Source organism: Hyla sarda, chromosome 1 (assembly GCF_029499605.1).
Source record: "Hyla sarda isolate aHylSar1 chromosome 1, aHylSar1.hap1, whole genome shotgun sequence".
Classification (NCBI taxonomy): domain Eukaryota; kingdom Metazoa; phylum Chordata; class Amphibia; order Anura; family Hylidae; genus Hyla; species Hyla sarda.
In genome coordinates this window covers 46711407-46736630 of record NC_079189.1, presented here as the reverse complement: position 1 = coordinate 46736630, position 25224 = coordinate 46711407, and the positions used below count along the sequence as shown (strand labels likewise).

Genomic DNA, 25224 nt, shown 5'->3' with positions numbered 1-25224 from the left:
CTGGGGACCCCCCGCGATCAGACATCTCATCCCCTATCCTTTGGATAGGGGATATGATGTCTAACAGTGGAGTACCCCTTTCAAATGCTTTGCGCTTTGTTCCAGCGGGATCTATTGAGAAATAAAAGGGGGGTTTCTACCTCGTTCTCCATCATAGACACGGGAGAGAAGCTCTTGCTCACGGCCAGCGAGGCCAAGTCTGAATTGCGGCTCCTCTTCTTCAGCGGCTTACAAGCGTCAGAGAGAGTGTGCACTGCTGTGAAAATAAGGGAGAAATTATCAATCCAAATGCGACAGTTTTTGGCTTAGAAAAGTCAAAATAAGATGCACGCTATTGCTGTTATAGTTTGCAACCCTTCACAGCTCTTGTAAATTTTTTGGGGGGATAAAAAGGCGGGTCGGGCCAAACCTAAGATTTGCAAATATAAAAAAATATTTTCTGTTTTCTTTTTTACAGAACTTTATTAGTCATCTGTGCGATACACAGGATAATGACAATATATGGCTTGAATAAATATGAGCAAAGCTAAATTTTGGGTTCATACATACAGGAACAGCGGCATATTTTCTGCAGCTGATTTTTGCTGACCACTTAAGTCAATGGGTAGCAAAATCAGCAGCAGAAAATATGCACCTGATCCTGTACATGTAAACATATCCTTAAAAGGGTAACTCCAGTGGAAACAAAAACAAAAAAAAGGTTTTCAAATCAACTAAATTTGTAAATTACGTCTATTTAAAAATCTTAACCCTTCCAGGACCTATCAGCTGCTGTATACTACACAGGAAGTTCTTTTCTTTTTGAATTTCTTTTCTGTCTGACCACAGTGCTCTCTGCTGACACCTCTGTCCATGTCAGGAACTGTCCAGAGCAGGAGCAAATCCCCATAGCAAACCTCTCCTGCTCTGGACCGTTCCTGACATGGACAGAGGTGTCAGCACTGTGAGAGCACTGTGGTCAGACTGAAAATAAATTAAAAAAAAAAGTACTTCCTCTGTATTATACAGCAGCTGATAAGTACTGGGAGGATTCAGATTTTTTATTAGAAAATAATTTACAAATATGTTAACTTTTTGGCACCAGTTGATTTGAAAACATTTGTTTCCCAGTTGTTTTCCACTGAAGTTCCCCTTTAACTCCTTAAGGACCAAGCCCATTTTATTTTTTGAGTTTTAGTTTTTTCCTCCTCGCCTTTTAAAATCCATAACTCCTTTATCTACAGACCCATATAAGGGCTTGTTTTTTGCATGGCCAATTGTACTTTGTAATGAAACCTCTCATTTTACCATAAAATGTACAGCAAACCCAAAGAAAACATTTTTAGGGAGGAAATTTAAATGAAAATCAAAATTTTGCGCATTTTGGAGGGTTTTGATTTCACACTGTACAATTTACGGTAAAAATGACATGTGTGATACTTTTATATTTTTGTACCGCTTAAAAAAACAATCTAAAACTTTTTGTACAAAATCAGTAATCTAAAATCGCCCTATTTTGACCACCTATAACTTTTTCATTTTTCCTTATATAGGGCGGTATGAGGGCTCATTTTTTGCGCCATCATCTGTACTTTTTAATCGATACCACATTTGCATATATAAAACTTTGAGATTATTTTTTTAAATAAAATGTGACAAAAAAGCAGCATTTTTGGACATTATTTTTTTTAAGTTTATGCCGTTCACCGTTTGGGATCATTAACATTATATTTTGATAGTTTGGACATTTACGCACGCAGCGATACCAAATATGTTTATTAAAAAAAGTCTGTACGCTTTTTGGGGGTAAAATGGGAAAAACGGACAATTTTCTTTTTTATTGGGGGAGGGGATTTTTCACTTTTTTTTAACTTTTTATTTTTACATTTTTTCTACTTTTATTTTACACTTTTTATGTCCCCATAGGGGACTATCTATAGAAATTCTTTGATTGCTAATACTGTGCACTGCTATGTATAGGACACAGCACTGATCAGTATTATCGGTGATCTTCTGCTCTGGTCTGCTCGATCTCAGACCAGAGCAGAAGACCCTGGGAGACGGCCGGAGCCAGGTGAGAGGACCGCCGGCCACCATGCTGGATGATCGGATCGCGATCCGATCATCCCTTCAAAGTACCGCACTGTCGCATATGCCGTGATATGTATTGATCACGGCATCTGAGGGGTTAATGGCAGACATCCGTGCGATCGCGGATGTCGGCCATTATGGGCGGGTCCCCGGCTGCTGCTAGCAGCCAGAACCTGCCGTGCATGACGCGAGCACCGTTCCGATGCTCGCGGTCATGCACAGGACGCAAATGTACGTCCTGGTGCGGGACGTCCCGCCAAACCAGGACATACATTTACGTCCGTGGTCGTTAAGGGGTTAAAGGGCAACACCTGGCAAATCTGTGGCCTGCTGCTAAAACGAGCGGTCAATACCCCAATGACTTGCATGGGACTTACGACAATTCCATAGCCTGCTTGCTTTAGCAACTGGCTATGGTGTTTCCAGGAGTTATAAAAGTGTATCCCGCTGTCACACCAACTTTTGTAGCTGCACTTTAATCTTTGCGCATTTTAGCACAGCTATTTAAAGGAGTTATCCCAGATTAAACTTGTCACATGCCTACAGAAAAAGTGATAGGGGTCTGATTGGTGGGGGTCCACAGATTACAAGAAAAGGATCCCTTGTCCCCTTCGACTAGAGTGGGGGAGCGGATGCCCAATCAATGTGGCATTTACACAATAAGTGACTTCTGTGGACAGCCAAATGCTGTATTGAGCCATCTTTAGGAGTCCCATAGAGAGGGAATGGAGCGGTGGACGAGCATGCGTGATCTCTGACTTTTCACTAAGGAATCATCAGAACCCCCCCCCCCTCGTTCTCACATCTGGTGGACCTCTAGATATTTAACTCATATTAACCTCTTAAGGACGCAGAGCGTACCTGTACGCCCTGTCCCAGTATATAACGTGGGGTCCAGCCGTGACCCCGCGTCATACCGGGTCGGTCGTGGTGGATAATGATAGCCGGGAGCCTGGGCTAATAGTGAGCTGCACCAATCGTTGTGCCGCGCGCTATTAACCTTTTAGACGCAGCGATCAAAGTTGATCGCCGCGTCTAAAATGAAAGTAAAAGCTTCCCGGCAGCTTAGTCAGGCTGATCGGGACCATTGCGATGAAATCGCGATGTCCCGATCAGCTAGCCCGCGAGCGGAGGTCCCCTCAGCTGTCTCCGTCACGTCCAATCGGCGATTGATTGCTCCAAGCCTGAGATGCAGGCTTGAGCAATCGACCACCTATAACACTGATCAATGCAAAGCTATGGCTTTGGAGTGAACAGTGTAAAATATCAGTGAGTGCAGTGTTGTAGGTCCCTATGGGACCTATAACACTGCAAAAAAAAAAAGTTAATAAAGGTCATTTAACCCCTTCCCTAATAAAACTTTGATTCACCCCCTTTTCCCATAAAAAAAAAAATAAAAAGTGTAAAAAAAATAGACATATGTGGTATCGCCGCGTGTGGAAATGTCCGAATTATAAAAATATATAATTAATAAAACCGCAGTCAATGGCGTGCGCGCAAAAAAAATCCAAAGTCCCAAATAGCGTATTTTGGTCACTTTTTATATCATGAAAAAATGAATAAAAAGCGATTAAAAAGTCAGATCAATACAAAAATGATACCGATAAAAACTTCAGATCACGGCGCAAAAAATGAGCCCTCATATTGCCCCATACGCGGAAAAATAAAAAAAGTTATAGGGGTCAGAAGATGACAATTTTTTACACATAAATTTTCCTGCATGTAGTTGTGATTTTTTTTCAGAAGTGCGACAAAATCAAACCTATATAAGTAGGGTATCATTTTAACCGTATGGACCTACAGAATAAGGATAAGATGTCATTTTTACCGAAAAATGTACTGTGCAGAAACGGAAGCCCCCAAAAGTTACAAAATGGTGTTTCTTTCTTCAATGTCGCACAATTAATTTTTTTTTCCGTTTCGCCGTGGAAATTTAGGTAAAATGACTAAAGTCACTGCAAAGTAGAATTGGTGGCGCAAAAAATAAGCCATAATATGGAATTTTACGTGCAAAATTGAAAGCGTTATGATTTTTAGAAGGTGATGAGGAAAAAAATGCAAAAACGGAAAAAGGCTGCGTCCTTAAGGGATTAAAGGAATTATCCAGGAAAAGAAAAACAGCTCAATTTTTCCAAAAACAGGGAAACCACTGTCCCCAGGTTCAGTTCCACTAAAGCCAATGCAGCCAAGGACAGGTGTGATGCTGTTTTTGGAAGAAATTATCATGGTTTTTCTATTGATGAATATTACCTTTGAGTGGATAGGTGACAAGTTACTTCACGTGTCACTGATACTTGTTAGATTTAGAAAAAAAATATATATAAAAGCTTTTGACACGTCATAGTCACATGTCAAAAGTTTTGATCTGTCAGGGTCTTAGCTTTTAGACCCCCACCGATTGCCAGAGGCGGGAGAAGCATACGGTTAAATGGGCACTGTCACCAACTTTTTTTTTGTTATGTTGTAGTAATTATGTACTACAACACATCTCTAATATAGTTTCATTATTATTATTTTTTTTTATTAACATGGTGTAATTTACATTTGAAAACCGGCCACTAGGGGTCTCCCTCCTAGTGGCCGGCTGCAGCCTGGCGTGCACACTTGCAGCCCCTGCACACTTGTGATGGAGGGAACGGGGGGGGGGGGGGCTTTGACTGAGGGAACGGGCTTGCGCCGTATGGCACTAACTTATAGTTTATCTACACAGGGTGCCTCCAGCTGTTTCACTACTACAACTCCCAGCATGCCCTGACAGCCTATAGATGTCAGGGCAAGCTGGGAGTTGTAGTGGTGAAACAGCTGGAGGCACCCTGTGTAGATAAACTAAGGGCGGAAGTGTTGTCCCCAGCAGGCATCAGTGACGTGGTGCCTGCTGGGGAAGTCTGCCTGGTAGTGAGCACACTACCAGGCAGACAAAAAGTTAATATAGTAAAAAGAAAAATTAAATGCAGGGAGGGGGTTAGGGATAGATTGGCAATAGGCAGGGACAGAAAAAAAAAAATAGGATGGTGGGAGCTACCCTTTAAGTGTTTCTCTCTATAGAGCAGTGTTTACCAACCAGAATGCCTCCAGATGTTGCAAAACTACAACTCCCAGCATGCCAGGACAGCCTTTGGCTGTCCGGGCATGCTGGGAGTTTTAGTTTTGCAACATCTGGAGGAACCCTGGTTGGTAAACACTATTCTATACAGTCTGTCTCTTGCAGCGAGCAACATGATGCCTATATGAGCTCTTCTTCCATAAATATATCAGTGGGAGTCTCAACATCCAGAGCCTGATAGATCAAAAGTTTTGACGTCTCCATGACCTGTCAAAAAGCATTTCTTTATGACAGTAATACTTTAAATGGATACTCCAGTGGAAAACATTTTTTTTTAAATCAACTGGTGCCAAAAAGTTATACAGATTTATAATATACTTCTATATAAAATCTTAAAGGGGTATTCCAGACAAAAACTTTTTTTTAAATATCAACTGGCTCCGGAAAGTTAAACAGATTTGTAAATTACTTCTATTAAAAAATCTTAATCCTTCCAATAGTTATTAGTTTCTGAAGTTGAGTTGCGGTTTTCTGTCTAACTGCTCTCTGATGACTCACGTCCCGGGAGCTGTGCAGCTCCTATGGGGAGATTTTCCCATCATGCACAGCTCCCGAGACGTGACATCATCATTGAGCAGTTAGACAGAAAACTTCAGAAGCAAATAACTATTGGAAGGATTAAGATTTTTTAATAGAAGTAATTTACAAATCTGTTTAACTTTCCGAAGCCAGTTGACATATAAAAAAAAGTTTTTGCCTGGAATACCCCTTTAATCCTTCTAGTACTTATCAGCTGCTGTATGTTCCAGAGGAAGTTGAGTAGTTCTTTTCTGTCTGACCACAGTGCTCTCTGCTGACACCTCTGTCCATGTCAGGAACTGTCCAGAGTAGGAGAAAATCTCCATAGAAAACCTCTCCTTCTCAGGACAGTTCCTGACATGGATAGAGGTATCAGCAGAGAGCACTGTGGTCAGACTGAAAATAACTACTCAACTTCCTATGGAGCATACAGCAGCTGATAAGTACTGGAAGTATTAAGATTTTTAAATAGCAGTAATTTACAAATCTGTTTAAAGGGGTACTCCAGTGGAAAACATTTTTTTTCAATCAACTGGTGCCAGAAAGTTAAACAGATTTGTAAATTACATCTATTAAAAAAATCTTTACCCTTCCAGTACTTTTTAGCAGCTGTATGCTACAGAGGAAATTCTTTTCTTTTGGAATTTATTTTTTGTCTTGTCCACAGTGCTCTCTGCTGACACCTCTGTCCGTGTCAAGAAATGTCCAGAGCAGCATAGGTTTGCTATGGGGATTTTCTCCTGCTCTGGACAGTTCCTGATACGGACAGAGGTATCAGCAGACAGAAAAGAAATTCAAAAAGAAAATAATTTCCTCTGTAGCATAGAGCTGCTAAAAAGTACTGAAAGGGTAAAGATTTTTGAATAGAAGTCATTTACAAAATGTTTAACTTTCTGGCACCAGTTAATAAAAAAAAAAATGTTTTCCACCGGAGTACCCCTTTAACTTTCTGGCATCAGTTGATTCGAAAAATATTGTTTTCCACTGGAGTATCCCTTTAAGTTTGGGTATAAAATGCCAATCTTAGTAAATCTGTCCCAAATCAGTTTTTACTGATCTGAGGATATGCACAGTAACACCCCATAGAGATACATGGAAGGGGCGTGTCTGCCGCGGCTTTCTGCTGGGAACGAAACTTCACTTCCTGCAGACTGCCGCGGCCCCAGCACTCGGACCCCCGCGATCTATAACTTATCCCCTATCCTTTGGATAGGGGATAAGTTATTTTGCGCTGGAGTACTCCTTTAACCCCTTAAGGATGCAGCACATTTGGGCCTTAAGGACAATTTAATTTTTACGTTTTCGTTTTTTCCTCCTCGCCTTCAAAAATTCATAACTTTTATATTTTCATCCACAGACTAGTATGAGGGCTTGTTTTTTGCGCGACCAGTTGTCCGTTGTAAAGCCATCACTCACTTTACCATAAAATGTATGGCGCAACCAAAAAAATACTATTTGTGTGGGGAAATTAAAAAGAAAACTGCAATTTTGTAAATTTTGGAAGGTTTCGTTTTCACGCCGTACAATTTACGGTAAAAATGACGTGTGTTCTTTATTCTTTGGGTCAATACGATTAAAATGATACCCATGATAACATACTTTTCTATTACTGTTGCGCTTAAAAAAAAAAATCGCAAACTTTTTAACCAAATTAGTACGTTTAAAATCCCCCTACTTTGAAGACCTATAAAACTTTTTCATTTTTCCGTATAAGCGGCGTTATGAGGGCTCATTTTTTGCGCCGTGATCTGTAATTTTTAATTGATACCATATTTGCTTATATAGAACTTTTAATCCATTTTTTTTTTGGGGAATAAAATGTTATAAAAAAAGCTATCTAATCTATTTTGGACTTTTTTTTATTTTTATGTTCACGCCGTTCACCGTATGGTATCATTAACATTTTATTTTAATATTTCAGATATTAAAGCACGCAGCGATACCAAATATGTATATAAAATATTTTTTAACACTTTTTGGGGGTGAAACAGGGAAAATGGGACAATTTAAATTTTTATTGGTGGGAGGGAGTTTTTCCAAAAAATTTTTTTTACTTTATTTTTTTACTTTTATTTTTACACACTCTTATTGTCCCCATAGGGGAATATTTAAACCAATCACTCAATTGCTAATACTGTTCAGTGCTATGTATAGGACATAGCACTGATCAGCATTATCGGTCATCTTCTGCTCTGGTCTGCGGGAAGGCAGATCAGAGCAGAAGACTCCCGGAAGGCAGCGGAGGAAGGTGAGGGGACCTCCGTCTGCCTTGCTGGATGATCGTATCGCCGCGGCAGCGCTGCAGGCGATCCGATCATACATTTTAGTGACCGCGATGCTGCAGATGCCATGATCTGTATTGATAACGGAATCTGAGGGGTTAATAACGATTGAGCGGATGTCCGCCATTACGGGCGGGTCCCTGGCTGCGATCAGCAGCCGGGACCTGCCGTGCATGATCCGGGCATCGCTCCGATGCTCGCGGTTATGCTTAGGACGTAAATGTACGTCCTGGTGTATTAAGTACCACCTCACCAGGACGTACATTTACGTCCTTTGTCGTTAAGGGGGTTAAGCAACACCAATTTTTGTTTATAACCAAAGAGTCACTATTGCCAGCTGCATGCAATACTACATTTCCCCTGTAGATGCCACTACAGGGAAAATTAGCAGCTGTCAACATCTTTTCCCAGCATCATCTGTTTGCTCGGGGTTTCGGGAATCGCTTTTCTACATTCATTCCAGTGTGTGTGTGTTACCTGTCTGGGACTTAACAGGGACGCTTTCTCTGCCTCTACAGTTCCTGGAGGGCTTTTCATTACTGGCTGCCACTAGCTGTAATTTAGAGGGGAAAGAAAACAAACAAAACAAAGTCAATAACAAAAGGTGAAAAAAAGAGACATTTCCTAAAACTATGCATCCATTTTTTATTCACGCTGCTTAGTGCCTGAATTTCTTACTGAAAAGCCAAAATATTTTACTATATAAAGAACGCGTCCGATGTAAGGGTTTATTAAATGTAAATTATAGAGGGGGGGGGGGGATTAATATAGGAATATATTCGTCCATTATACAGAATACCTGTCCTTGGCTGCCATCTGGTGGAAAGACTGTAGAAGAGAACCCTTCAACCCAAAGCTACGCATGCCATGTGAGGACAGGAAGTGATCGGACACTGTGCGTCTGCAGCATCATGAACAAATAGGATCATATAGGGGGTCTGGAAGGGAGTGAGGGGATGAAAAGTTCCATTCGGATGTCATAATTCCAAAATACAGAAAATTATATATAGCTGCCTACTTCCAGACCCACACTCCGTTCTGCATTAAAGTGAATAAGGATGAGCCGCAACACCAGACATGGCCATGGATAAGGGAGGCGCTGTTTCTGAGAAATAAATCAATTCATTGTATTTTACTGCTCACACATCTGGACAGGATTATGGGCTGGGAGAATAGAAAGCTTTGCAAATGCAAAACTGCATGACGGATGTGTTTATACTTACACACATTATATAGATATAAACTATTTAAGGGGTCATGTCTGGAGGTGCAGGAAAAAAAAAAGTTCCCCATGGTACCCAAGTGGTTTTCCAAACAGTGTGTCTCCTGCTGTTGCAAAACTACAACTGCCAGCATGCCCGGACAGCCTTCGGCTGTCCGGGCATGCTGGGAGTTGTAGTTTTGCAACAGCTGGAGGCACGCTTTTTTAGAAAGTGGTTGGCATGGAAAACCAATTGACTTCTTTGCACCAGTTTTGATGACTCTTCACGTCATCATCGCTGGGGTGCCGTTTCTGTGTACAAGGGGTTTTAGCCGATTAATCCACTACAGAAGGTGGATGCAGAAAATCCCCAGACGCATGAAGTCAATTACAGTATTTACGGTAATCCGAAAGAAACCTTGTGATTTGCAGAACTTACGTTCCCCTAGCTTGGAACAAAGATAGCAGCATTACCTTCATGGCCGTAGCGCCCTGGCAGGGCGGGCGATGCCTATTACAGTCCATGTCCATTATATATATATATATATATATATATATATATATATATATATATATATATATATACATACATATATATATATATATATATATATATATATATATATATACATACATATATATACATACATATATATATATATACACACACACACTTTTTTTTTTTTGCTATATATATATATATATATATATATATATATATATATATACACACATACAAATATATATATATATATATATATATATATATATATATACACACGTGTATAAATAATGCCTAAAAAATTGTGTATAAATAGTGCTTAAAGGGGTACTCCGGTGGAAAACTTTTTTTTTATTTATTTTTTTATTTTTAAAGGTCTTTATAAGTCAACTGGTGCCAGAAAGTTAAACAGATTTGTTTGTAAATGACTTCTATTAAAAAATCATTACCCTTCCAGTACTTTTTAGCAGCTGTATGCTACAAAGGAAATTCTGTTCTTTTTGAATTTCTTTTCTGTCTTGTCCACAGTGCTCTCTGCTGACCCCTCTGTCCGTGTCAGGAACTGTCCAGAGCAGCATAGGGTTTGCATTGGGGATTTTCTCTTGCTCTGGACAGTTCCTGATACGGACTGAGGTGTCAGCAGAGAGCACTGTGGACAAGATAGAAACGAAATAAAAAAAAGAACCGAATTTCCTCAGTAGCATACAGCTGCAAAAAAGTATTGGAAGGGTAAAGATTTTTTTTTCTATAGAAGTAATTTACAAATGTGTTTAACTTTATGGCACCAATTGATTTTTTATTTTTTTAGTTTTCAACCGGTGGAAAACTTTTTTTTAAATCAACCTGTGCCAGAAAGTTAAATAGATTTGTAAATCACTTCTAATAAAAAAATATTAATCCTTCCAGTACTTTTTAGGGGCTGTATACTAAAGAGAAATACAAAAAGAAATGCATTTCCTCTGATGTCCTGACCACAGTGCTCTCTGCTGACCTCTGCTGTCCATTTTAGAAACTGTCCAGAGCAGCATATGTTTGCTATGGGGATTTTCTCCTGCTCTGGACAGTTCCTAAAATGGACAGCAGAGGTCAGCAGAGAGCACTGTGGTCAGGACATCAGAGGAAATGCATTTCTTTTTTGGATTTCTCTTTAGTATACAGCCCCTAAAAAGTACTGGAAGGATTAAGATTTTTTAATAGAAGTGATTTTACAAATCTGTTTAACTTTCTGGCACCAGTTCATAAAAAAAAAAAATTTTTTTCACCGGAGTACCCCTTTAACCCTTTGCTACTAGACTAAAACCTATCCTAGTGTCTTGTGTAAAAGAGCTACAGCTTACAGCCTATCCCTGTGTAGTATAACGCTGCAGTAATTCTTCCTATTGTAAGTAAGACGGAAACATTGTGAATTTATGGACACATAGCTATGCACTGGAGCTGTATACACAGGACAGTAGGATCCTTGTAATCTGCATTGTCATTTATTTATTTATTAATTTGATGCATTGAAGTAATGGTTGCAAATCAAGCCTATATAGACCCCTTTGTTAGGAATTGATTTTCTAGTCTGTTGGGCGCACGTACATATAACAACAGAGGCTTGCACTATTACAATGCACACAGCAATATAGGCGTGCGGCTTGGTGCAGTAACATGTGCCGTCCTTTAATGGTCTACAGGGTCACGCCAAAGACAGGACTACAGGAAGAGAAGGGGGAGGGAGATGTTTGGCCCTCTGGTTGACTCCCGTGGTGTTTTGCTTTCTTTACAAGCAAAGCTTAATTCCAAATTCCTCTGGTTTCTCATTACCAGTGCAATGCATTCTGGGAGGACTGGGAGAGCGACTACCTTTGTTTGGTCACATGATGCTCGCTTTGAGGAGTAACGACCAGCAGAATTGTCTTTGGATGCAAATAGAGATGGGATTGTATGTGAAGGGAAAAAAAAAAAAAAAAACAATACTTACTCTCCCTAATGTTAAAATAGCAGTGTTTCCCAACCAGGGTGCCTCCAGCCATTGCAAAACTATAACTCCCAGCATATCCGGACAGCCTACGGCTGTCCGGATATGCTGGGAGTTATAGTTTAGCAAAAGCTGGAGGCGCCCTGGTTGGGAAACACTGAGCCGGAGAGAAGACGGTGTGTGGGATTTGAGGCCTATCACCGCGCATAAAGACGTCTCATCGTGACACGGTTTACGCTGTTTGCAAGTTAGTAAGTCTCAAAGGTTGCTCAGAATAGGTTCAGAATCCCTTTGCTATGTTAGAGAAAGCAATTTCATGTTGCAGAACATTGTTTTTTGGAGTTGTTGTTCTTAGCTGCAGATTTCGACCAGGGCCATTAGGCAGGGTTCACACGTAGCATTTTCCCAATATTTTTTTTTAGACAAAACCAGGAGTGGATCTGCCCATTTTCATCCCAAAAAAAAAAATATATATATATATATTGGACAGATTATCTGTGGTTTTTTTTTTAACCTCAATCCTTGTTTTGGCTTAAATATTGACAAATGTGCCACCTGCCTCAACTTCACAAATGTGTAGAAAGCCTAAAGATAAATAGATATGTATATGCAGTGAATGCATATGTATTGTATACAATTGAAAACTTGAGGCAGGGTCCACATGTAATTATATATACAATCTTATAAAGTGGGGACAGTATGTGTGTGGGCGTTTTATATATATTTTTTTTATTAATAAAATTATATATATATATATATATATATATATATAATTATATTAATATTATATATATAATTATATTAATATATATAATTATATTAATATATATTAATACAAAAATATATATATATATATATATATAATTTTATTAATAAAAAAAATATATATATATATAATTATATTAATAAAAAAATATATATAATTATATTAATAAAAAAAAAAAAAAAATATATATATATATATATATATATATATATATATATATATATATATATATATATATAAATAAATAAAATGTACACACACACACACACTGCCCCCCACTTTACTCACCCTACTGACCTCAGATTATCATGTAGTGATCTGGAAATTTGGCTGCAGGGTTAGTTCTAGACCTCCACTACTTTGTTAGTATAAGACTGGGACACATGGAAAGACGTTACCTTCTGATTTGGGGTCCTGAGCCTCTTCCGAGGAGCCGCTTCCTCATCAGGCGCTTTGTCGTCCGCCTCTATGTGGTTTCGTGCATTTCCATGCAATCTACCTTTAAGGGGGGAGGTTGCGAAATGTGTATGAAAAATACCCAGGAATACGATAGACTCACCTCGCTAACATTTGATCACATTTCTTATGGAAGATCTAAAGCAATAGGCCCATGTAAAAAAAGAACAGTGCAAAGCAGACCCAGCACTCCGGTCCAAGGCTTTGGGTGGATTCACACGCGGCAGATTTGCTGCTATTATCCCAGTCATCTGAATTCGAAAATTTCTGCTGCTTGTGAATCCTACCCCTTCCATTTATGGCCGATTTATCAATGCCATAAATGTATGATCCAATGGGGTCCGGCCACTGGGACCCCACTGACTGCTGATGCTGCGCCCCTATGGCTACTATTCCTTGTGCCCGACTATCAGGGAGAAACAAAGGCACAGACTATAGACTATCATCTGCCACCAACAGGAGCTGAATGGGCATTCTGCGCCTTGAAGCAAAGCAGCCCCATACTTTTTGGGACCCAACTAGATCATACATTACATGGTGTAACATATCACTGTGCCAGAAATGTATGTGACGGAAAACCCATGTAAGGCTGGGTTCACATCATGTTTTCTCCCATACGGGAGCGCATACGGCAGGAGGGAGCTAAAACCTCGCGCTCCCGTATGCCTATGTGCTCCCATATGTTATTCATTTCAATGAGCCGGCCGGAGTGAAACGTTCGGTCCGGTCGGCTCATTTTTGCGCCGTATACGCTTTTACAACCGGACCTAAAACCGTGGTTGACCACAGTTTTAGGACCGGGGAAAAAGCGCATACGGTGCAAAAATGAGCGTTTCACTCCGGCCGGCTTATTGAAATTAATTACATACGGGAGCGCGAGGTTTTAGCTCCCCCCTGCCGTATGCGCTCCCGTATGGGAGAAAACGTGATGTGAACCCACCCTAACACAACAACAAAAGGAGAAACCACAGCACTGAGTTTTTTTTGTTTTTTTTTTTGGAAAAAGATACCCTTCTTTCTGTGACATGCATGAAGAGACCCTTAAAGGGTTATTCCAGGCAAAACCTTTATATATATTGGAAGGATTAAGATTTTTTAATAGAAGTAATTTACAAATCTGTTTAACTTTCCGGAGCCAGTTGAGATATATATATATATATATATATATATATATATATATATATATATATCTCAACTGGCTCCGGAAAGTTAAACAGATTTATTTGTAAATTACTTCTATTAAAAAATCTTAATCCTTCCAATAGTTATTAGCTTCTGAAGTTTTCTGTCTAACTGCTCAATGATGATGTCACGTCCCGGGAGCTGTGCATGATGGGAGAATATCCTCATAGGAACTGCATGGAGTCATCAGAGAGCAGTTAGACAGAAAACAACAATTCAACTTCAGAAGCTAATAACTATTGGAAGGATTAAGATTTTTTTTTTAATAGAAGTAATTTACAAATCTGTTTAACTTTCCGGAGCCAGTTGATATATATAAAAAAAAGTTTTGGCCTGGAATACCCCTTTTAAGCTTTACACTCTGCATGCAGAGAACAGTGTATAGTGGCATAAAATGTTATGGGGGTATTATCCCCTAGAACAGTGGTCTCCAACCTGCGGACCTCCAGATGTTGCAAAACTACAACTCCCAGCATGCCCGGACAGCCAACGGCTGTCCGGGCATGCTGGGAGTTGTAGTTTTGCAACATCGGGAGGTTCGCAGGTTGGAGACCACTGCCCTAGAAGGCATGCTTGAACGGGAGAATAGCTGCATGTGAACATGACATCGGAGATATAGTCAATAAATACAGCCAGAAGCAATGGGGTTATTAGGAATATACTTTGTGGACTACGGGTGGAATTCTTCAAGTGCCGTGGTTTTTCCTTTACCCCCCTCCCAAAAGATATTGGAGAGTTGCAGCAAGTCATGACCCTCACTTGTATGTATGTGTAGTGTGCACAAAGACAGGACTTAACCAACGCCAAGTAAAAGGTCAATTGTTTTATTTATTGCTGGCTATAGTCACCCATTTACCTAAAGAAATCGTAAGCACAGGATGCACAGCATATAAATAATCACAGTTTTCCTTCCATCATTACTGTGTTAGCATGATTCGGTAACATGCGACTTTGATAATACACCAAAAAAAATTTAAAAAAATTAAAAAAAAAAAAAAAGTGGGTGCCCTCCCCCCACCCCCCAGGGATTCAGATGTCACACAAAGAAAAAAAAAATAATAATAAAAAAAAATAATAAAAAAAAGGAGAAGGAACTTTGCATCTCTGACAAATCTAGCAAGTTGCAACATCACGATAGATACTCCATGTATAAAACAGATGAAATGACTTGTTTATTAGGATGGAGAGGGGTCACCATTAAAGTATCAGGAGGACCACTGTGCTGTTACTGACCGTGGATACAATGTGGGGGAGGGGTGGGGGGGACTGCACAATGAAAAGGGGGGCGAGGCGATATTAGAACCACGATAAAAAGTTATTTACAAGCAGTCTTCATAAGGAAGCCATATGACAGTAAGAGAGTACACGTTAAAGTCCTCCTATAGAGACACACATGCCAGAAGCCGCCTGCATCTTGGAGATTACAAGCAACTTGGCACAAGACGCTGCTTAATATCTAGCTGGACAGAAGACGGGGGTGGGGGGGGGAGTATAAGGTGTATCTGGTGGGAGGGACAGAAGGAGAGAAATGTCACGGGACACGTCTTGGCAAACTCTGCAACCCTGCCATGAGTATTACATGCAGTTGGTTGTGGGTTTTGTTAAGTTGTTTTTTTTTCCAGGAAAAAAAAAAAAATGTAAAAATTTTAAAAAAGACAAAAAAAATAAAAAAAAAAAAAAAATAAAACACCATCTCTACACACTTAAAATTCCATGAAATTGTGGAGAAATTAGCAACATGAATTTCATTTACTTCTTGATCTTGATCGCCTCTTTGGTAGCTCTTGGAATACATTCCACTTGACTTCCCGCGCAGTCTTCGGTGTTGCACCTTGAAGGACACAGAAGGGTTTTTGTTTTGTTTTTTGTTTTTGTGGTTGTTCCCAATCTAACCGAGATCCAATTATATTCCATGACAATTGCAGGAGATACAGACAAATCAGAGCTCCGGTGCCGGAGGAGGCCTAGGCTTATAGGGCCTGTAGTTGTGTGATGCTTCTCTATAGTCACATAAATATCCCAGTATGATACTATGGGGCAGCACTTTGCCATAGAGTTTAGTCTGCAGTGTTCCCCAAACCAATCTGTGGCTAAATGATTGGAGTTGTAGTTTTACAGAAGGTTGGAGAAGACTATTCTATGGGAACAGGCGATGAAAGACACAGAGGTAAAAGTGCGGATATAGGAAGCTATAGCTGAAAACAGAGTTAGGGTGCGTTAAGACGAGCGGATTTGCAGCGTATTTTACACTGCGGATCCTCCGCTGAAGGACCGCTGTATGCTGCCTTTACATGTGCCTGCTTGGAGTGGCAAAACGCCGCTACATGCAGACACACTGAAGCGATGTGCGAGTCGCCGCGCATGTGCAGTGTACTCGCACACATCGTGGCCACTCCCCCTGCTCAATGAGCTAGGCCGAGAGCTGCCCCGATGTGCGAGTATACTGCGCATGGCGACCTGCACATCATATTGTATTGCCGATCCAAGCAGGCACATGTAAAGGCAGCATACAGAGGTCCTTCAGCGGAGGATCCGCAACGAAATACGCACGGAAAATCCGCTCGTCTGAACATACCCCTACCAGGGTTTTCCCACTGGTTTGGCTGCAGGAACCAGTCCGCAATGAAATCTAGGAGTCACCCCTCTACAAGGAACAGTGGACCAGACTTGGATCAGACCACTGGAATCCTATGAATATATCACGAAGGTCTCTATTGGGTCAGCCCAACATTGCTTGCAATACAAGAGCACCAGGAATTGATAAATGTAAACTTTGTCACCAATGTTCAGCAGCCTATAATGTAGTTGCATTTTTACACCATTTTATTAAAAATGTCTATCTGTCTTTGGATGAAAAGAAAAAAAAAATTCTAAGATTTGTGGGGGGATTTAGCAGCAAGTGTTTTGTTTCACTACAGCACTCCCGCAGGAGAACTGAAGTATTGCACTTTTTTTTCAAATTAAAACCAGAGAAGTTCTTTGTGTCCTCTATCTGAGAGCCCTGAATGGGATGGCTGGGGAAAACAAAAGGAGACAAACTACCCTATGATAACTCGTAATCGGGCATTTTACAGCAGGTTTTATAAACCGATAAAAGATTCCCCCCCAACCAATTTTATAAAGTGCTAAGATATGCCATGACTATGATCAGTGAGGGTCAGACCCCTCAGACTCCCATCAATCCTTAGAAGAAAAAGGACCACAGTCCTTATTTACTGCTGCAGCCCCTTTATAACAGCAACTGGGAAAATAAGTCAGTGCTGCAGCCTGTTATACTGAAAGGGACGGCAGATAGAAGCAAAATGCCATCACCCTTTAAGATTGCAGGGGTCCTCATAGCATAAAGGATGACAGTGTTAAAGGGGTACTCCGCTGCTCAGCGTTCGGAACAAACTGGAGCTGGGAGTTTGTGACGTCATAGCCCCGCCCCCTCATGATGTCACACCCCACCCCCTCATTGCAAGTCTATGGGAGGGGGCGTGAAGCCCCCTCCCATAGACTTGCATTGAGGGGGCAGGGCATAACCAAGAGGGGGCGGGGCTATGACATCACGAGCTCCCGACTCCAGCATTCGGAACAGTTTGTTCCAAACGCTGAGCAGCGGAGAGCCCCTTTAAGGCTTCTATGATAATCAGATTTCCAAAGTTACTTAGGAAAATACTAGGCCCTGTTTCTATTAGTATAGAAGGTGATCCCCCTACCTTCTTGAAGGGCCCCTGTCGTGAAAATGTCTGTTTCAGTAAATTCTTTCACACCCCATAAACGGAAGCATTTTCTTTGCCATCTCTCCCTATTATTCATTTCGCTGACTATTCCACAATTTATGTATACTTTTCCAAAAGGAATAACGTAATGTAGAGAGATGTTCGAGTTGAATCAAGATGGTAAGGGCCTGTGCGCACTACGGATATTCCAAGAACAATTTGCTTGTAACAGCCTCCTTGGGAATTGGCGCTTGATGTCCGTGTGGACATTTAGCGCCATCCCATTGACTGCAGCGTGATTCCAGGCGAAAGATTTTTCATAACAGAATCTCATTGATAACAACAGGAGGCGGTTGCAGGCCGAATTCCGCACTGAATGCATAGTGTGCATTGGGCCTAAGTATTTTGTTAACACAGGTCATCCAGAAACTTTTCATCCACAGACATATATACGTTTGCAATAAAACTTAAAGGGGTACTCCACTACTCAGCATTTGGAACGCTGGAGCCGGTAGCTTGCAGTGTCATAGACCCGCCCCCTCATGACGTCACGCCACGCCCCCTCAATGCAAGTCTATGGGAGGACGCCCCCTCCCATAGACTTGCATTGAAGGAGCTGGGCGTGACTATGGCGTCACGAGCTCCCGGCTCCAGCGTTCGGAACGGTTTATTTTCCAAACGCTGAGCAGCGGAGTAACCCCTTTAATGACTCTGCTTATAATAAATGTATTCTGAAAGGCATTGCACTTCATCTCTAAATAAAGAGTCGGTGTTCACCTATCTAAACAACCACTGCAGCAAACAGGAGCCTTATGGTATTGCTCACACGGCGGAATTCCCATGTGGAATTCTGCTTTAGAATTCTGCCGGAAATTCCAAAAGGAATTTACTGCCAATTGCTTTCAATGGGATTCCGCTGTCCCATGAATTTCCGCGGCGGGCACTCCGTCACGGAAAATACGCTTTCCACATTCCGCAGAAACATAAGATCAGTCTTATAATCTTGCAGAATTCTGCGGCGGAATCCTATTGAAATTAATGGGGCTTGAATTTCTACGGAATTTTGCGTTCTGTGGAATTTCTGCGGTATTGGGGGAAATCCACTGTGTGAACAAACCCTTACAGGTGGGGGAAGTGTTATAGCGGGTGTAGATTATTATTGCATCAAAACTGGCTAGGAAGAAAACAAAATGAATTAACTGGAGACAATGCTTCGTGTAAGACTCTTTCTATACGGGGAACAGCATCTTGATCAAACGTAAACCAGGTAAGCAAGGATTTCTTACGTTTTTGTTTTTTTTCTTTTCAATGCTACAAAATAGACTCTCTACATCTGTGTTATACATAAAACGATAAAAGAGAAGGAAATGTAGCTGCGTCTATGTGGAACATACAAAACAATGGGCTATATATATATATATATTTATATATTATAGTAAAAGGGATTAGTAGAAAGGTTTGCTCCCATTGCAAAGCATCATGAAAGCTATTTAAATGCCTTAGAGTACAGTGCAGTATCAGGTTTACCAGAGTCTTCTTCAGATTTGGGCGAGGTGATTATGGCAAACTTTGTATTATAGCGAGCTTTTTGTTTATCGCTGAGCATGTTCCATTGCGACTCGAGTAACTCTTCAATCTCTTCGCTGGATGCGTCGGGCTGTTCACTTATTACCTAGAGAGGAGAAGAAGAAAAAAAAAAGGAAACATCTCAAATTCACAGTAATCCTTTCGAATACTATAGAAGGGACTGCATTCATGCACTGATAAAAGTAGAACATCCAAATACTTTGCATACGGCTATGTTCACATCAGCATTGTGGAGCCCCATTAGGGACAGGGATGTGGAAATCCTATCGCCCGACGCCCGGGACAAGTAGTTTCGGGCACCGGGCAGGTGAATTTGTCATAGATTTAGCCCTGTATCGGGCAAGCAGGGACAGACAGACGTCCCCCTTATTTTTCTTTAATGCCGGTGTGAGGCGCAGAAGCCAATGCAAGTCTGCACCTCACACTGGTGCTCAGGGTGTATGGAGGGGGCGGTGGCGGCCATCAGCTGATTCCAGGATCCGGGGGCCGCTGCTCAGAGCCCCCCAGCTGGCTAGAGCAGAACCCGAGGACAATCTGCAGGAGATTATTAAGCCACGCCCTCTCAACCCCCTCCCCCGGAGGATGGAGAGCGCAGCTCTGCATAATACAAGACAGGGGGAGAATGAGGACGCACACAGCTCCTCCCTCCCCCACACACACACAGCCTCTCCCTTCCCCCTGCTCTGTCTACACAGGACCTAATTTATAACGGGGAGGTTTCAAGTTTTCACGGGGGGGAAATACTGAGCAGAGGGAGGGGAGAGGACGTGTGTGAGGAGACTGCACTGCACAGGCTGGGGATTTCACCTCACACCGGCTCAGGTGGTTGTATATGTATGTAATGTATGATTAGGGGGGTGTATCAGTGGCGGGTATATGTATGATGTGTGCATATGTATGGTGTGTGCGTGTCATGTGTATATATGATGTGTGTATGGTGTCTGTGTATGTAATGTATGATATTGGGGGCAGCGGCAGGTGTATGTATGATGTGTGTATATGTATGGTGTGAGTATGTGTATATATGATGTGTGATGTGTGTATGTAATGTATGATGGGGGCAGCGGCGGGTGTATGTATGTATGTATGATGTGTCTGTATGTATGTATATACTGTATAATATAGGGGGCAGTGGCCGGTGTATCTATGTGTATGTATATGTATGATATGTGTATGATATGTGTATGTATATCTGTCTTGTTCAGGGGCGGACTGACAAGTGCTGCCGCCAGTTGTGCTATGTAATTTTATTTATTTTTAGTGGCTTCTGGTCACCCGCACTAAATTGCACCCCCAGAATCCCACCCCCTTCATACTCACCTGCCAACCAAGAGCCCCACGGATGCACGCAAACACACCCCAACCAAAACTACAACTTCCAGCATGTTGCACTGTAACCTAAACTGTAGAACTATAAAGTGTAACATGCTGGGAGTTGTAGTGTTGGTTCGGGTCACCTGCAGAGCCATAGGCTGCATCAGGGCATGCTGGGTGTTGTAGTTACTAACTGTAATTCCCAGTATTCCTTGACACAGACTATGGCTCTGCAGCTGACACAAACCAAAACTACAACTCCCAGCATGTTGGACCATAACCTAAACTGTAGAACTATAAAGTGCAACATGCTGGGAGTTGTAGTTTTTGTTCGGGTCAGCTGCAGAGCTATAGGCTGCATCAGGGCATGCTATGAGTTGTAGTTACTAACTGTAATTCCCAGTATTCCCTGACACAGACTATGGCTCTGCAGCTGACACAAACCAAAACTACAACTCCCACCATGTTACACAATAACCTTAACTGTACTATACAGTGCAACATGCTGCAACACCCACACAACCATAGGCTGTATCAGGGCATGCTGGGTGTTGTAGTTCTCTAGTAACTAAATGCACCTTCCAGCATTTTCTGACACATAAATTTGAGTAAATAAAATGCACCATATAAACTGGAGAAGCAGAACGCACCCCCCAGTAACAGCGTTGTTCAGTGTTTTCCAATCAAAAGACTCTATATGTAAGTCCATATGAAGACTGAAAAATAGTGATTAAAATATTTTAAGAAGTGCGTATATATGTGAATAAGCCCCTTTCCTAATAAAAGTTCCGATAATAAATGGTTCAGAAAAAACTACAGATCACGGCACATAAGATTACCCTCATACATCCCTGTATATAGAAAAATTTTAGTTATAGGGGTCAGATGGGGGGGGGGGGGGATTCTTGCCTCGGGCGTAAAAGGAGCTACAGCTCTCCCGCCGCTAATGGCCTGACATGCTGCGATCACCGCTGTCTAAGTTGACATCAGTGTCTAAAGGAATCTTATATCCATCCCTGGTGGTCTAGTGGGGGGGGGGATCGTACTATTTTGGTTGAAATTATTTCATCTACAGGACAAGTGGATTTTCATCTACAGGACAAGTGGATTTTCATCTACAGGACAAGTAGATCGTGTTCCGTTTTAGTCCCTTGGACAAGTATTTATTTATTTTTTTAATTTCCACACCCCTGAGGGAGCTTTAGTACAACTGCAGATGACAAGGCTGGGAAGGAGGTCGTGAGACCAGACAGGTCGCATTTACTTTGAATGGGGTCCATTAGGGTTCCGCTAGATTCCTGACATGCAGGACTTTTTCTCTGCTAATGTTCCGTCGTTTCAACGGAATCAGTGGACGAAGGTCCCTAAGGATGTGGATGTGAACATAGCCTAATACTCATTAGAAAATGGTTTTAGTACCTTATTAATAACCCCCCCCCCTGCACTTGTCTTCTGATTCTTTTGGCAAACTACCATTGTGTATATGCACCCACACACAATGTTTCATTTGCAGACTACAGACCACTTTAAAAGGTGTGTCATCCAGAGTTTTATTTAAAAAAAAAATTATAAAAAAAATAAAAATAAATAAACACTAAGCCCTGGTCCCCTCCTAAAGCCCCTTTGCCTCCACCCACTCCCCTGATCATCTTTCTTCCTGCTTCCAAGCAGTTGGTGCAGGACCTGTCAGATGAGCCAATCAGTGGCTGCAGCAGTGTCTCGTCTAGGCCAGGTCCTGCATCGCGCGCTCTTTTCTAAATCAGGAAGAAAAGACCAGGGACTGGATAGAGGCAAAGTGGAGCTGTGGGGGACAGGGGCTAGGTAAGTATGTTTTTTTTTTTCTTTCTTTCCATTTTCCCCTGTCCCAACACCATATTTGTTTGTATAAAACTCTGGATAGCACCTCTTTAAAAAGGGGTACTCCGCTGCTCAGTGTTTGGAACAAACTGTTCCCAACGCCGGAGCCGGGAGCTCGTGACACCATAACAACGCCCCCCTCATGATGTCACACCACGCCCCCTCAATGCAAGTCTATGGGAGGGGGCGTGACGTATGTCACGCCCCCTCCCATAGACTTGCATTGAGGGGGCAGGATGTCATGAGGGGGCGGGGATATGAAGTCACGAACTCCCGGCTCCGGCGTTCGGAACAGTTTGTTCCAAACACTGAGCAGCGGAGTACCCCTTTTAATCATATGCAGATAGAAAACCAAGTCTCTTTCACCTCATGGATATAAAACAACCACAATGCTTCTAGGGCAGTGTTCCCCAACCTGTAGCTAAACTACAACCTGCCAGCTGAAGGCTGTGAATGCATGATAGGAGGCATATTATAGCAACAGCTGGAGGGCACAGGTTAAAGAACATCGTTCCAGGACAGTGTTTTGAAACCGGTGTGTGTCAAGTTGGTGCAAAAATAAAAACTCCCAGCATGCCCGGACAGCCGGGCATGCTGGAAGTTGTAGTTTTTCAGCAACAGCTAGAGGCACACTGTTTTAGAGGATGTAGGAAGGCAGATAGGGTGACTGTTTAGTGCTTTGATGTGCAGCCATGCCATCATTACATTGGTTCCTACAGTGCACGCCTGAAGGACCTAAAACAAAACAGCCCTAATTCACGGGGCAATGTAGGCAAAAAGTGGGTAACAAACCTCATCTTTGTGCTTCTGGCAAAATACTAAAAACTGGTTCACAGCGTCTCCCTTTCTGCCTCTTGCGCCATGCCCCCCGGATTTCCTTTTCTGTGCAGGTGGTGTGGCGCCACCTTTTTGCTCCGAGCTTGCAGTAGTGGTTTTCCAATCAGGGTCAGTGTCTTGACAGCTAGAAGACGATTGCCGGGACACCCTCCTCCTCTTGCTGGGCACCTCATCTTCTTTCTTGGGGCTCTCCGGTGGCTCATCCTCCTCTTCCTCTTCATCATATGACTCCACAGGTACACCCGCTTGCCCAGCTACTTTAGGATTCAGATGGGGACGGTCCTTGATGTATATAAATGTAAATTTATCCTTCTTCTCTGCTCTGGACATGGATAAGGCTTCTTTAGCCTGTTCAATACCAACGTCCCACTGGGTTTTAATTTTACCAGATATTGGTTTTAAGAGCTGAAAGGAGAAAGAAAAAAAAAAAAAGTTTTAAAGTCGAAATCTATGGATTAAATGTATGTGGTCAGTGACACCACAGAAAGGTACGCACCTTGAGTTTTTCAGCTTTGGGCGCCTGTTTTGCACTCTCCTGGCACAGATGATCATATTCATGTTCTCCCTTGAAGGGCACTAAACTCTTCTCAAATATCCAAGCTCTTTCAGGTGCATTGCCAAAAAACTGCACGTGGTATTGGCGGATACTCTTTTTCTGCCCTGAATAAACAAAAGTATGCAAAATTAAAATCACAAAACAAACCATTTCTGATTATCCAAATCATATGCACCATTTAGTCCAGGAATGGAAAAACATGGCTGCCGCCTTCTAAAATCAGCACCACGCTTGTCCATAGGTTGCATGTGGTATTGCAGCCTTAGCTCAATTCATTCCCTTTAAAGGGGTACTCCTCCTCTAGACATCTTACCCCCTATCCAAAGGATAGGGGATAAGATGTCTGATAAGATGTCTGATCCGCGATCTTCATGCTGCACCCGGCGTTCGTTTAGAGCGTTGGGTGCAGCGCCGGAGCCTCGTGACGTCACGACCATGCCCCCTCAATGCAAGTCTATGGGAGGGGGCGTGACTACCGTCACGCCCCCTCCCATAGACTTGCATTGAGGGGGCATTGCTGTGATGTCACGAGGCTCCACCCTGCATAGCCAGTCATCCAGCACGGAGCGAAGTTCACTCCATGCACCGGATGTCATGAGTGCCGCAGCCAAGATTGCAGGGGTCCCCAGCGGCGGGACCCCCACGATCAGACATCTCATCACCTATCCTTTTGAACGGGAATAAGATATCTAGGGGCGGGGTACCCCTTTAATTCCTGCACAACTTGTAAATAGGGAGCTGGCGTTTTTCAAAGAAAGCAGCCATGCTTCCCCAATCCAGGATTACCTATTAAAAAAATAAAAAAAATAGTTGATTCATTGACTTGGTGCTATATGGTGGTCCTACAACCACGAGTAGGGATACACCTCACACACAAGGCCAATGGTAACATCCAGTACTCACATTAATAGGTGAATGTGATTTATTGTGACAAAGCAAAGTCATGATCATGTCGCAGTCAAAACTCTGGTGGCTACACATTGAGCGCTCAGCGGGGTAGTCACTATGGGGGAGATTTATCAAAACCTGTCCAGAGGAGAAGTTGCTGAGTTGCCCATAGCAACCAATCAGATCGCTTCTTTCATTTTTTAAAAGGCCTCTGAAAAATGAAAGAAGCGATCCGATTGGTTGCTATGGACAACTCAGCAACTTTCCTTTGGACGGGATTTGATAGATCTCCCCCAATGACTTTAGTATAACTACTAGATACTGATATCCTTGTTATAAAAGAGGATACAATAAGGCTCTCAGCACATCACTTCTCAGCCCTGCATTTGGCATTTACACCACAACTCCTGACTCTGCAGACGTAAACTAAAAGAGTGTCC

The 25224-nt window shown here is 42.0% G+C and overlaps 1 protein-coding gene across 1 annotated transcript in view; it reads right to left on the bottom strand.

The window, feature by feature from the left end:
* The window catches only part of NSD2 (nuclear receptor binding SET domain protein 2), a 117014-nt gene that overhangs the window by 29361 nt on the left and 62429 nt on the right, over window positions 1-25224 (bottom strand). Inside the window, 7 exon segments of the mRNA XM_056541252.1 lie at window positions 141-256; window positions 8452-8527; window positions 12802-12902; window positions 15795-16005; window positions 19244-19417; window positions 23296-23745; window positions 23837-24000. Coding sequence (XP_056397227.1) covers window positions 141-256; window positions 8452-8527; window positions 12802-12902; window positions 15795-16005; window positions 19244-19417; window positions 23296-23745; window positions 23837-24000 — 1292 coding nt within the window.